This window comes from Pelodiscus sinensis, chromosome 2, assembly GCF_049634645.1.
Source record: "Pelodiscus sinensis isolate JC-2024 chromosome 2, ASM4963464v1, whole genome shotgun sequence".
Taxonomy (NCBI): Eukaryota; Metazoa; Chordata; order Testudines; family Trionychidae; genus Pelodiscus; species Pelodiscus sinensis.
Window position 1 is genome coordinate 200,766,048 of NC_134712.1, and position 14,372 is coordinate 200,780,419.

A 14,372-nucleotide genomic window follows, 5' to 3' on the forward strand; every position below is an offset into this window, starting at 1 on the left:
GAGCGATCTAATTTCTTCGTGATAGTCAGCTAATTGCTCTGGCAGGTAATTAGAAGCGGTTTACAACGCAAAGGGCTTTTGCAGTGCCCCTCGGATTATTAAGTTGCTCTGTAAATTATACCATATTTGCCGGGGGGGTGGGTAGGGAGGGGATAACGATCTTTTGAGCAAGTTCTTCTGCGCTCTGAGCTCAGAATGCTTTTTGAACAGGTTTTAATTTTTTTTTTTTTTTGCCTGGGCTCGAATTATTCTAAAGCACGCGATCTGAAACCCATTTTGTTCGTGCTCACTGGTCCAGAATAACTTGGCCATTATGAGCGGGAATGGGCCAGGTTTGAAGCGAGCTTCCTGCGCGCTGGCAGGATCCGGCAGCAGGCATGTGGAGGAAGGAGGACTCAAATGGGGACATCTGTTCAGGGTTGCTCATCTAGTTCGCACAGCCAGGACAGGTTCGGCAAAGAACCTGTTCGCCCCCCTCCTTCCCCTTTCCCCCAGTTAAGGAGACTAGGCGGGGGAGGGGATCGCTAATTCTAATTGCCTTGTTCCATAGGCAAATGGATACAAAAAGGTGGCAGCTACACTGGAAGTGGAGCAGTAAACATACAGTGTTGGGTTCTTTGGGGGCAAATCTCAGGACGTCTGTCTATCACGGAGATCTTGAAACCAGGACCAATAACGGCTTAATAGTTTGCAGCCTTATCTGGGCATCAGGAATGCTTGTATTTAACCGACAGCGGCGGCAAGGATTTATTTTCTGCTCGTCGTTTCTCTGCAAGTGGCAGAATGTGGAAATGATTCATTTTTCTTCCTTTCTGTACCCTGCGAACCCTGACTTCTCTTGCTCTAGTGGTGGGGGAGGGGGGATAAGAGAAAGGAGAGGGGGGGTTAAATGCATTTTCAGGGCATAACCTGGCGCTAGACAATCCCTATCAGTGGGGATGTCAGATCCTCCACACTTATTTCTCAATAGTTCCCTGTTTCTTGTCACCCCTTTGGAAAGCTGCTGCAGTGATTCGAACACGTGTGCTTAAACCAGCGGACCCCGAGCAGCTCCCGGGTTATTTGTAATTAAACAGAATTCCCAAAGTAACATTTATCTTTCCGAAGCTGCGCTTGCAATTGTCCACCGTCTGGAGGAGACGCGGGGTAATCTGGAAGCATTGCCTCCTCGACTCACAGAGCCGAAGGAAAAGAAATCAATAGGCACAAGGATAAGAATTTAGTTGTTTTTGACTGTTAAATGGTAGCTGGGAGGGAGGGGGAGATCAGAGAAATAGAGAAAACAGCTTAAGCAAGGAAAAACCAAAGCGACCTACTGTTTGCAGGAAACGGGTCTATCTCGCGCATTCTCGCTGTCCCTTTCTCTCTGCATAACAAGAATACGTGCATCCACACGCACGCAGATCGGAAGCTCACTTTCTCTCCAGAACGTGTCTCCTGTACATACACAATCACTCAGGAACGCTGCTGGTGTACAGTTACACAATAGCCGTGCAAATGGTGCTCAGTGCCATTGCACACACCCTCCCATCTATAAACATGGTGATATGAATGCACCTCTCTCTCTCCTTATACATGATATGTGCACACGTCTATCCATAGGCTAATATAATGGCACGGACATAGAGATTTGAGAGACGCATAGCCCCCCCCCCTTTTTTGGACAAAACAAAACACATTTCCCCCTCAGCTGAAAATAGGGTGCCCTCGCTAAAAAAGACTCAAGGAAACCAGACACTAAGACAGTGATGCCCACTTTGCGCCATCTCCTCCTTTTTGAGACAAGAAAGCCGCAGCACGCAGGCTCTTCGAAGTTACACAAGGCGTCTTGAATGTTCTGGGGGAAAATCAACAGAGTTCGCGTACAGGACGAGGAACATTATTGTGCTTGCAGGTACAACATGAGATCCCAATTAGGTACACTGTGTTGGGAAATAAATACAGCCAGAAAAAGGATTCTCTGCTTCCATCAGAGTCTGTCTCTCATTAGACCAAGATGCCCTACTGCACAGCTGCAATCAACGAATTTGCCCAATTATGTAATGAGAGAAACGTCTAAAATCAGTCATGGCAATGAACAGGTGTGGATGATAATCAAATAAAAACATTAATCATTATTATTGGTAAATGGTAATCGGTAATGACAGTACAGTCCTTTCTGGGAGGTGTCTGTGTTTTTTCCCCTTCCATTTTCCCTTCCAAGATGAGCCCTGGCAGCCTAGAGAGTTTGCTGCCACCATCGCTCAGGGACATGAGACAACCTCCTGGTGAAGGTGGCTTTAGAACTGTAATGTGTGTGTTGGAGGGGAGAAAGGGAGGACGACACTGAATCCACAGGTACCTGCTACAGTCGGCCAGGGTTTTCTTTTCTGCAGGCATGCAAAGAACTGAAGAAACTTTGGCCGTAAGCCCGAGAGATTCAAAACTGCAAATACAGAATCCGGAGGGACCTCGCCTCCTCTCCGCCCCCCGCTGCGTCCATCTCCGGTACGGTTTATTTATCCGCACCCCAATCCAAGACAGGAGTTTCCAGGGCAGTGACCATGCTGCATGGGGGGTAAAGAATCCACATCGATGAGATCCTTCCCAATGCGCATGATAAAACCCGAATTTAAACCAGTTACATTTAGACGGGAAGCATTAGCTCTAAACTCTAATGTCTGTGCCTGCGCAATTAGATTAGACTATAAATAAAAGTGTGCACCCATGATTGTGGTTATAGGAAGAGAGAAAGAGATGTGCAATCATATCACCATGCTTATGGATGGGGGTGTATAAAATATAACCGAGCACCTTCCGCTTACGGAGATGCCTGAGAAAATGTGCGTAATTAGAGACTAAGCGATATTATTGTAATTATATAATATTCACGATATAGCATGATGCAAATGTATCACAACCACCTACAGGAATTCTACAAACAAAGCACGCACTCACAGAGTACAAACACTTGCAATCTAATCTCATTTTTTATATTTACCTCCAAGATCTGATGTGTTCATTATTTAGATTAAATCCTTTCCAGCTATGTCCTTCTGAAATAGCCGAAGAGGAACTATATTTCCCTTGCATCAAACTGAAAGAGCTCCCCTCCTTCTAAAGCACATTGTATACAGGGAGCTAACCATTAGGAACGAGTATTTATGTGATTATCTGGGTACTGGGCGTCACACGGGGCCATTTACGAGATCCAAGGAAAGGGTTACCGAAAGCTATCCTTGCTGGTAAAGTTCTGAGATCGCTTATGTATACTGTAGACACAAGGTGTTCAGTACACTCGAGCAAGTTGTTCTCAGGATGTAAATTAGGTCCCAAAAGCTGTTGTCCAAATCGAAGAAACAGAGAAATTAATCTGGGAGACTATCCATCATAGCCTGTAATAAAGGGAACGACATGGATGAGACAGATGATATGATTAAGGAGCTGTGGTCGTTTTAATTAACTTTTTGCTGTCCTGTAATGATCAAACTGGTCAACAGACCCGGTCAATAAGCATGTTAATATCAAACAAATAAAACCAGGGATGATTAAAAACCTCCTGGTTTATTAAATTTGAAATTCAAATGAAATTTATGCCGCAGATGCATACAGAATGCTAATAGATTTTCGCTTTATTGAGAGTGGATCCCACAGGTTTTCAAGAAACAGCACGAACATTTATCTACCCCAGTACATTAAACTTCAAATGGAAAAAAAAAGTTTTAATTAATTTCGGAAAAGCCTTTACTTGCTAGCTTTTCTCCTCTTCTCTCCTCCCCACAATCCTGCATATTATCTTGATGTAATACACCCTTAAGTGCAGTGGTCAATAACGCAAATGCAAACAAAATTGTCAGTTTCCTGAAACCCTCTGCCCAGCAGGCAATGTATACAAAAGGGGAAGTTTACAGATGTTCCTGGGGTGAATTCAGAAATGATCAGCGCAACTTCTCTCAAAGTTCAGAATTGCTGTTTTTCCAGTTTCAGTGAAACTATCTGACCCGCAGAGTAATGCTACTAACCCCATTTTTGTGGTTTGTATTAAGTTATGATTATCTCTTTTGCTTTTGTCCCCCCCCCCCAACATGTTGTCAATTTCCCGCGCCAGTTGCCTGTACGATTTCTGTAAAAGTTTATTGCTATTTCCAACGTCAAAGTCTCTCGGCTTTATTTTTTCGACAGAAAGAAACTTAATAAAATGAAAAATAAAAACGTCCAGAACAAAATTTTAAAAAGCAAATTGAGTAAAAAGTACTGAAACAAACCTCACCCAAGAAGGCTCATTTCACACAAAATGCAGACAAATGTGGAATCGATCTAATTAAAAGACTTAACTAAAGAGGTCATTACAAATATTACTTAAGCATTGCGCTTTGCTTGAGTATGGTTCACATACATAGAGGAACTTTATCAGACAGAATACAAAATCTTTAGACAGCCTCTGGCAGACCACAAAATGCGATTTTCTATTCCTCTTGAAAAGCATATTACTTAAAATGCGTGTTTTGCTCTTAAGCTTTCTGATCTATGTCTTAATAGTTACACCCCGGCTCCAACAGATAAAGGAAGTAGAGATAAAAGTTAATAAGCATTTATACAAGGGAGTCTCTCACGAAAATGCGCCCCCCCTCTTTGGGGATGATGGTATTGATTAGAATTAAACCTGAAATTTAAACAAGCGTGCATTAGGTCTGTAAAATGAATATCATTATAGAAAGAGACCAAAGCAATGAAGTTAATTCTTTTTTATTTGTTAAACGGAGTTCCCTCCTTCCCCCACCCCTTCCTCCTTCTGGGCTGGCCTGTCACGCCTTCTCAACAGGCTAAAATCATTCAGAGCAGCTCGCAGAGAGAAACACGACATTTATGGTAACCGTCAGCCTTCAGAGAAAGAAAGCAGTTCATTAATTTACTTCACTCTTACTTCAAAGTATGATAATGTACGTTACCCCCTTAATCAATAGATATGATGTACGGTCAATATCCCCGCAACATTAAAACAAGTCAGCCCCCCAAACAAACAGCCGGTTTTGCTGCTCGCAATGCACGCCGCTGATACAACCTCACTCCGAGACAGCTGTATTTTTTTCTGGATTTTAGGAAGATCTGGGGTATTGCATTAATTGAAAAACAAACAAACAAACAAAAAAACAACTCAAAGATAGCAGGCCAGCCAAAAGAACGCAGCTCTCCACCTTTAATAACTTCCACCTTTAAATTATCGACATTTGGACTACAGAGAGGTTTAAACGGCGAGTTTCCAGTACTGTACACACAATAGAGGGAATAGCAAATGAAATATTGGTTACATTCTTTTATAACTGCTGTGTTCCTGAAACTCTGATGACACTTTCTGAGGCTCTATACTGCAAATGACCTCCCGTGTAGCTATAACCCAGGGCACTGTCCCTGTCCCCACGTGTCTGAGATGTGGCTTACGCTGGCGTGCCAACAACAGTCACACAAAGCAACGTACAAGGAATCCGGGTAGACATCTACCTAACTATAGGGAGATAGTCATGGCACGTAAATATTTTCCCGTTTCCCTTCGAAAAGATAAACAGTCTGAATTCAAAGGGACAGAACAGTAATCCGAACTAGCTATGAGGAAACTAACACGCAGGAGGAAAGTGGGACCTTCGGAGCCACCAGACACCTGACAAAAGTAAAAGTCCAGCAGAAGGCATAACCTGCAACGTCTAGCTGCAAACCCCCGACTGCTTGTCCATTGCTAAAGAGGAAGGAGGGGCGGGAAGGAAGGAGAGGACCAAAGGCTACAAAAATGAATGAAGAGGCTGTTAGAAGGAAGGGGACTGCGAAGAGAGAAGCAGATGCACTGGGGGGGTATTTGCATTATTTGTGGGCATCGTGTATTTGTCCGCCCTGCCTTAAACGTGCAGCCTCTCCCTCTGTGTCTTTCTTTTTGGAGAGCGGCTGTTGCTGCGGCGGCTGCCGACTGCGTTTGGCGGTGTTGATGACCTCACGCAGGAACGTCTCTGAGAGGCCCGGCGAGGCTGTAGATTGGCTGGCGGGGACTCAGCGGCACTTCAAAGCCTGAGAGGGAGCTACAATTGTGGTGGAATGGGCGGAACTGATCATTGTATTGCACACCTCTAAAAAAAACACTGCCTCTGATTTATCAATATAAAAAAGATCCTCTGAGAGGAGGGCACTTTTGTGTGATGGCAACTTCACTTCTAGGGGTGAGTCTAAGGATTTTTTCTCTTGCTGGTTTAATTAGTTTCTTTTTATTGTCGATTGGAGGGGGTTAAAATAGCCCCTGTCTTGACCAGGGCTATCAGTCTCTTCTATTGAAGTTTTTTTTTCTTAAGTACAAGTGAGTTTAGGCGAAAAGAAAGGGGGGGCGGGAGGAAGGGGCCAGAGTCACTTTTCAGTGTGCAGGGAAAGGTTTTAAGGGCATTTGTAGAAGCAACCTACAGCGCCCGGGCTGTGCTGTTCCTGTGTCCCCGGTGAAGTGGCCTCTTCTGTCCATGTGACTGCTGGAGGAAAAAAAGCAGCGCTTTCTCCTTCCGTGTGCAAGTGCTAATTTGCCACACATTGTGGGGTTCTTTTTGCCTTTAATCTTGTTTCAGCCCGTCGCGTCCAGCAGGTACGTTGAACTTGTATTTTTCCCCCCAATCGCTACTTAGATAAGACTGTCTCACAGCTTCATGCAGCCTGGGCTGTTTCGGCCTGAGAGAAGCGATCCTAGTAGCTCCTGGGAAAGGGAGGACGGGCTGCAACGGAGCCGCCTCCGGGCTGGGGTTTAGCCTGAGCAGCGCGGAAATAACTTTTTTCCACCCCCTCTGGGGTTATTGGCGTCCACCTAGCCCAGCCAGCGGGCGGACAAACCCTGCGCTGGCTCGCAAGCCCGGGTCAGAGGAAGGCGAGGGCAGCGCCAGCAAAACTTTCACTCCCTTCTCGGAGGTAGAGGAGATGGAGCCCGCCTGGGTCAGCGGCTTGGGGAGGGGGCCGAGGCGTGCTGGGAGGCGGGTGCGCGGGGGAGGGGGTGTTGTTGCGAGGCCAGGCGCTGAAGCTGACGCCCCTTCTTGTCCCCCTTCTCCGCAGGAAGAACCGAGGTTAGGCTCGACTCCCTTGGCCATGCTCGCCGCCACCTGCAATAAGATCGGCAGCCCCAGCCCGTCGCCCTCGTCCCTCTCGGACAGCGCGTCCTCCTTCGGCAAAGGCTTCCACCCCTGGAAACGCTCCTCCTCCTCCTCCTCGGGCAGCTGCAACGTGGTGGGCTCCAGCCTGGCGGGCTTCGGGGTGGCGGGCGCGGCTCGGAACGGTTCCTCGGCGGCGGCGGCTGCGGCCGCGGCCGCGGCAGCAGCGGCCGCCCTGGTCTCGGACTCCTTCAGCTGCGGCGGCTCGCCGGGCTCCAGCGCCTTCTCGCTCACCTCCAGCAGCGCGGCGGCCGCCAGCTCGCCCTTCGCCAATGACTACTCGGTCTTCCAGGCGCCCGTCAGCTCCGGGGGCGGCGGCGGCGGCGGCGGCGGGGGCTCGTCCCAGGAGGCGGCCGCGCACCAGCCCGTCTTCCTGTCCAAGGTGCACACGTCGGTGGACGGGCTGCAGGGCATCTACCCGCGCGTGGGCATGGCGCACCCCTACGAGTCCTGGTTCAAGCCCTCGCACCCGGGCCTGGCCGCCGGCGACGTGGGCTCGGCCGGCGCCTCCAGCTGGTGGGACGTGGGCGCGGGCTGGCTCGACGTGCAGAACCCCAACGGGGCGGCGGCGCTGCAGGGCTCCCTGCACCCGGCCGCCGGGGGGCTCCAGACCTCGCTGCACTCGCCGCTGGGCGGCTACAACTCGGATTACTCGGGCCTGGGCCACTCGGCCTTCAGCAGCGGCGCCTCCTCGCACCTGCTCAGCCCCGCCGGGCAGCACCTCATGGACGGATTTAAGCCCGTGCTGCCGGGCTCCTACCCGGACTCGGCCCCCTCGCCGCTGGCCGGCGCCGGGGGCTCCATGCTGAGCGGGGGCCCCGCCGCGCCGCTCGGGGGCTCGCCCCGCTCCTCAGCCCGCCGCTACTCCGGCCGGGCCACCTGCGACTGCCCCAACTGCCAGGAGGCGGAGCGGCTGGGGCCGGCCGGGGCCAGCCTGCGGCGCAAGGGGCTGCACAGCTGCCACATCCCGGGCTGCGGCAAGGTCTACGGCAAGACGTCGCACCTGAAGGCGCATCTGCGCTGGCACACGGGCGAGCGGCCCTTCGTCTGCAACTGGCTCTTCTGCGGCAAGCGCTTCACGCGCTCGGACGAGCTGCAGCGGCACCTGCGGACCCACACGGGCGAGAAGCGCTTCGCCTGCCCCGTCTGCAACAAGCGCTTCATGCGCAGCGACCACCTCAGCAAGCACGTCAAGACCCACAGCGGCGGGGGCGGCGGAGGGGGCGGCGGCGGCGGGGGCGGCTCCGGCAGCGGGGGCAAGAAGGGCAGCGACACCGACAGCGAGCACAGCGCGGCGGGCAGCCCGCCCTGCCACTCCCCGGAGCTGCTGCAGCCCCCGGAGCCCGGCCACCGGAACGGCCTGGAGTGAAGGCTGCGGCGGGGGGCGGGCGGGGGAGAGGCTGCGGCCGGCGCCCTCTCCCGCTCCCCGGCGTGAGTCACTGTGCAAAGGGCACATGGACATGTAAGTAACGTGCACTGCTCTCACGGGCACCCCCCGGGGCCTCCCGCAGCTTCCCCGCAGCCTCGGGGCCAGGCCCCAGCCAGCCTCCCCCTAGCGCGCCTCGCTCGCCCCTGGGCTAAGGGGGATGTGGGGCCAAGACAAGAAAAGCTGGAGGGGGCGGGGGAACAGAGAAGCGGCCCAGGAGGGGGGAGATCGGGACAAAATCGTTTGAGCGAGTCCCAAGCGGGGGGCCCAAATAGCGTCTCATTGCGAAAGTTGGGGCAGAAAGCGCCCACTGCTGCCCCGCGAAGCATTTGGGTGAAAACGGGATTTCATGGAGACTTTTAAACCCTTCCGTGTTTATTTAAAAATCACGTGCTTTGCAGCAGTTCAATGCCTAACGTAATCGCCATTTCACAGGTCAAGAGCTTTTTACACTTAGAAATCACAATTTAAAAAAATCAACCGAGACCCCAACCCACCGTTAAAGCTACGTCAATTAAAAGTTGCCGAAGAAGTGGCCCGTCTCGCTTGCTTGTTTCCTGGCGCTGGAGGAGGGCATGGTGTGGGAATGTTACAACCCTCTCAAAGTTTTTTTAGAAACACGTTTTGCAGTCGTTGTTTAGGAAACACCACTCTAGTGTTGAATTTAAACAGATCCGGATACAATATTCTTTTTTTTAAAAAAAAAAAAAAGCACTGCATTCCAGCGAGACCAGAGTGACTGTGTATTTCTCCTTTTGAAAAATGGGTTTCCCACCCCGCTTTCCAAATTTAATCTCCTTTGCTAGTCCACCCGTCCGTTTGTATAGTTCCCGTATCTGTACATTCGCACGGTTCGCCGAAAAGAATTAGGATTCAATTTATTTTTTGGTAATTAATTTCAGTTCAAAATCAAATAAAGAAGCATCTTTGGTAACAAGCGAAACTGTAGTTCGAAAGCCAAAAAGAGGGCGGTGGGGAAAAATAGAAAAATAAAATACCTGTAATTACAACTGAATCTAATGATTTGTACAACTGGGGAATTGGTCTAGATTAGCTAACAATTAAATATAACTCCACCAATGTATCGGTGTGAGGTGCAGTTGTCCAGGAGACGATTTTGTATAGTATTTTTCTTGTACATTACTTCTAGTAAATATTTGAAAATATATTGAAGTACACTTGAGCTTTTTTTCTTTTGTCACGAGAAAATATTAAGCGTTATTGTTGCAGTCCTAGTTAACTGCCTTTTTTTCCTGGACTTGTTTCTTGAAGTGTACTTTCAGATGGCACTTCAGGATATAGTTTTTGCTTGAATATTAATTTAGATAGGCATAAATCTGTAAGCAAACAATATTTGATAAATGTTGAATGACATTTAATTTAATGGAGCATGTACTTATTTGCATTTGCTGGCAGTTCAGGTATAGTTAAAGTGAGAGTTCTCCTATATTTCATAAAGTGGGTTTGCCAAAACCCATGTATTAAATAAACTGTCCAAGTGAAACTGAACTAACGTTGGCCTATGTGTATTTCCTGAAAATAATATTGATAAATGTTAATAAACACTCCTGACACTACATTAGGGGTTTGCAAATGCTGCAAACTATTTGTCTCATTGTAATGTTGAAATAATTTGGATATTTCACATTGAAATGGAAAGCCTTTCGCTGGAACATTTTAGATTTGCATTTTAAATGCATGAAATATGTAATTGATTTTTATCTGTAATATTTTAAATGGTATTAATAAACTCCAGATAAAACATTCTATTAGGACAACTAATTGTTTTTTTTAATGCAGTCCCTGTAGGTGGTTCTTTATTTACCTGCAATTCCTGCAGTCTGAATAATTCTCTAGATTTTAATGTCAACAAGGGAATACAAAGAATCCAATTTAATTGTAAAGGCTAGTATCTTGTGCAATCTGCACTTAGTCTTGAGACTTTAAAATGGATAAATTAGCCTGTGTGAAAACTGCAACAATAGTTGAAATTAAAGGAAATGCCTACTGCACTACTGGCCAGTGTATTGATCCTATGAAAACACTGTGTATGAATTAATTGGGTTACATGTAGCTCTTTAATTTTTTCTCTCTTCTAGGTCAGATCAATTGTAAACAGTCAATTTATATTAAAAATCATTATTTATTGAAAATCTAAAATAATATTCTGGGGATGTTTTTTGGGTACCATAAGGCCACCATATCCACCCACAAAAATGTAACTAATATGAGGTACTCCAACTTTGTATAGGCATTATGGGGGGGACTTATCTTCTGGTATTGGGCTTGAATTTGTTAATTTCAAGAACTGTAATCTGTTAATTTCAAGGACTTTACACTCAGGAGGCACTAAAACTGTTGATATATTAATTGGTTATTGTCCATAGGTGTCAGTGAACATCATTTAAAAATATTATTTACTGTGTGGGTTTCCTAGAACAGAATGTCACTTACTGATCTAGAACAAAGAGTATGAAAATGCATACAATTTTTAGATTTTGGTGAAAAGTCCTGGCCAACTCTTCTTGCCTTAGAACCTGTTTCTCTTTGAAAACCTAATCTATTCTATTAAATATAGGAAACACATTTTGCCAGATTATTGAATCCATGGGAAATTCAGTAACTAAAGAAATATGTATACAGATCGGAAATTCCCACAATTGCACTCTGTGCATGTATGTGAAATATATAAGCATCTATAGCATATCCTAGCAATTGTAAAGGAGTGATGCACCCAAGAACTTGATCCTGTAAATTTATGGGCATTTAAAATAAACTGGAACCAGGAATTATTCTAAATAAACTAAATTTCAAGTAGCCTTTTTACAAATGTAACTGTTAGAGGCCTGCAAAGTTTTCCACTGAAACAAAGCAACAGTTTGTGGTGCCTCTTTTTAATGGTGTTTAAGTGGGATCAGTTTATTTAAATGTAGCTCTAGTTATATCTCTATGTAAAATTAAGTAGTTTTTATTTAAATAATAGTTTAGGTCCTGAGGAATATAAGGAAAGTTATATGTTAAATGTTAAAAGTTAAAAGTTAAATGTTAAGATGAATGCTACTTCTGGTAACTCATAATAATGCTCTTTCAGTCTGTCACTTAAAAGAAAAGGAGGCTAACATGACAATAAAGAGAAGACTGCTGCTAAATTTATGGAGCTAGCTTTCTGGACGTGGGGCAGGTTTATAACAGGATCTGCGCATGATAAAACTCTTCCTTCCCCTCCCCCTTAAAGGTGTGTGACCTGTTCCCGTTGTATAAGAGTAGACATTTTTTTCCCCGTTAACGTCTTCCGGGAACAAAATTCTGATCTCTTTCCCCTTTGATTTATTTTTTTTACTAAACCCGCCTTGCTAAGGGCATTGAGTTGTTTGGTACCAACTGCAAATTATCCAGAGTTTAAACCAAGCGTTGTGTAGATCAAGGTAGAATTAAACTAGTGCTGACCTTCAGGTCAAATCGGTGTCCATCAACTCACCTTCCAAGCGCTTTAGAATTATTGCGGCCATTCTTGTTTGCTCTTTGACCTTTTAAGTCTTTCTTCCACAAGCTTATACCAATGTCTGTCAAATTTCGAGTCCTATTTTTTCCTTTTATTCCAGCTTTTCATTTTTCAGTTTTACTTTTCAGAAGGATAGAGAGGGAAAGCGCATGCAGTTGAGTTGGTTGAAAAATATTAGTGATTTCTGACTCTGCTTAAATGCGTTTTCTTTCTCCTTCCTCCAGCCCCATCAGTCTAATACCTAAAGATAATAATACAAGCCAGAAACCATTTATTTAAATCCAGTCTTTTCTCCCTGAGAATGTAAAAAGGAAAATGAATGCTGAACATTTCCTGCCATGCAGACCGGTGATACAACAGTAACATTTTCAGAGCCTTCAAGAAGTCAGCACTGTAAGAATGTGTATGATGACAACTTATAAAAAATAATTCCCTAGGTTTGCATATATATATAATGTGTGTGTAGATAGGTAGATGCGGAGCTGCCTAAAATTGGCATTCTTCAATTGTGTTTGGTGACGCGATCTCTAATTTTGGCTTTGAGAAGAAATAGCACAGAAAATGTGTGAATTTGTTGTTAGTGTGGTGTCATAAGATGTAGTGACTCCAGAACTTATTCAGGTCTGATGAAATGTTGAAACATTTCCACTCAAATTCAAAGTAGCTATGTGTCTCTTAACATACCGAAAAGAGCTGCAAAATCAGCTAGTTTCATTTTATACTCTGCTTTATTATATTAAAGGACTCTTTAAGAATCAGATCTTAATCCCCCCCCTCCCCCAGGTCCGTGAGGAAAAAACTGAATTCGCTACTTTAAATCTGAATATTTTAAATTTTTCTACAATCATCTGTATTTCCTTCTTGTCGGTTAGTTCGCGTAGAATCTTGCAGAGAAGGTGTTTGTTATACACCAGAAAAGTGTGTTTTGGGGAAAACCTACTTCAGTTAAGATTTTCTGAGTTTCTAGTCTTGTGACTTTTAAACGCTGCTTGGAACTATTCACTTTGCTACTTTTAAAAATGCCTTGTAACGCAGTATTGCATAGCACATTGTGTATCAGATCCCGGTAAATTCCGGTAATCCCCCCCCCCCCCCCCAGGGAGCTAAATTTTGCTTTAAATGGAGTTACTCTGTATTTACACCTGGCTTATTAGAACCAGAATCTCAACAGTCATACTTCTGATAGGTGGATAGTTCCGCTACAGGCATAACTTATGTCACATACTATGGGCTTTGAAAGGTTTCTAATGGACCCAGCCATGAAGGAACAACTTTGTTTTTCGCCTTTGTGGATTTTAAGTTATCAGTACAATGCGGAACTTCTCTTCCACACTCATCTCTTATAGAGTAAAACGCTCCGTGTTTGTGTGTGTGTGTGTGTGTGTGTGTGTGTGTGTGTGTTCCTTCTTCTTCTCCAGAGAGCAACCGCCACAGTAACCTCTCAGGTCGCTGATGGAGCCAAGTTAGGACCAAACGCCCGTTTGGGGGTGAAGGCAGGTAGGGAGCAAAGGAATCATGTTCCAAATCATGAGTCTGCCCAATAGCTGACTCCACATTTCAATCCACGACTTCCCTCTTGCCTTGCCAGGGAACCTCCTTTCCTTTTCGGGACGTGGGCTAGAAACCAGCTCCTGCTTATATCCAAGGACGGATCTGATCCGAAATGGAAATGAAATCCTGCTCGCTCTGTTGAAGTTTTCTTTCCCCTCCTTTTGCCCCCTACCCCGAGAGCTAGAATTACCGCACAGGGCAAAGAGCGCGGGCAAACAGCAGCTCTCATATTGGAGCAGCATTGCCGGGATGCAAGCACCTTTCGAACACTCTCAGCCCCCGTGTATCCTGCGCGTTTTAAGCTAGCCTGGGGAGGAGGCGGAGAAGGGGGACACAGAGCTGCTGGACTGGGCGCCTTGTCGGGTTGTGTCACGCTCAACTGCTGCCGTATGGCTGGGCTTGGTGCTGGGGTCCCCGTCCAGCGCTGAGCCTTGCCTTGTGCGCCACACGAGCGCCCTTCGCCCATGCTAAGGAGCCCGCCGGCCTTCCCCTGAGCAGGCTCACAGCGCCCCCCTGCGTCTTCCCCTTTCTGCCGGCACTACTGGGCGCTTTTCAGGCGGGATTCCCCCTTGGTCTGCCCCGCTGTGCGGGTGCTCCGGGGCAGGGGAGCCCGGCGCTGGGGGGCTCTATACAGCTGCCAGGGGCTTGAAGACTTTAGGCGCCGGAGTTTCTTTTTGCATCAACTCCAGTTATGTTGTGGGTGGGGGGTGTCAGACCTGGCTCCCGCAGGGCAAGGCTGGGTGGATCTGTG

The 14,372-nt window shown here is 46.7% G+C and overlaps 1 protein-coding gene and 1 long non-coding RNA gene across 4 annotated transcripts in view; one reads left to right on the forward strand and one right to left on the reverse strand.

Annotated features, from left to right (window-relative positions):
- Window positions 1-1,562, reverse strand: part of LOC142827323 (uncharacterized) — a 29,182-nt gene extending 27,620 nt beyond the window's left edge. The window contains exon 1 of the long non-coding RNA XR_012902006.1: window positions 1,317-1,562. This is a non-coding gene — a long non-coding RNA (uncharacterized LOC142827323). The remainder of the gene's footprint in view (window positions 1-1,316) is intronic.
- A 3,297-nt stretch (window positions 1,563-4,859) lies between these two features.
- On the forward strand, window positions 4,860-10,335 carry LOC106733020 (transcription factor Sp8). 3 transcript variants are annotated; one of them, XR_012902007.1, is made up of 3 exons: window positions 4,867-6,182; window positions 7,048-8,604; window positions 9,004-10,335. XR_012902007.1 is itself a non-coding variant. In XM_075922236.1 (2 exons), exon 2 carries the CDS (start codon window positions 7,081-7,083, stop codon window positions 8,509-8,511), a length of 1,431 nt encoding a protein of 476 aa, XP_075778351.1. In that variant the 5' UTR covers window positions 4,860-6,589; window positions 7,048-7,080; the 3' UTR covers window positions 8,512-10,335. The 3 variants fall into 3 exon arrangements, 2 of the variants coding, with proteins under 2 accessions (XP_075778351.1, XP_075778350.1); XM_075922236.1 differs by having other exon boundaries at window positions 4,860-6,589; window positions 7,048-10,335; XM_075922235.1 differs by having other exon boundaries at window positions 4,868-6,182; window positions 7,048-10,335.
- Window positions 10,336-14,372: the final 4,037 nt, after the last annotated feature.

What these genes read in the sequence shown, in the direction of transcription:
- LOC106733020 (XM_075922235.1), top strand. Translation starts at nt 6,162, where the DNA reads ATGGCAACTTCACTTCTAGGG. An exon ending in TGGCAACTTCACTTCTAGGG is followed by an intron (nt 6,183 to 7,047) that starts GTGAGTCTAAGG and finishes CCTTCTCCGCAG; the next exon opens with GAAGAACCGAGGTTAGGCTC.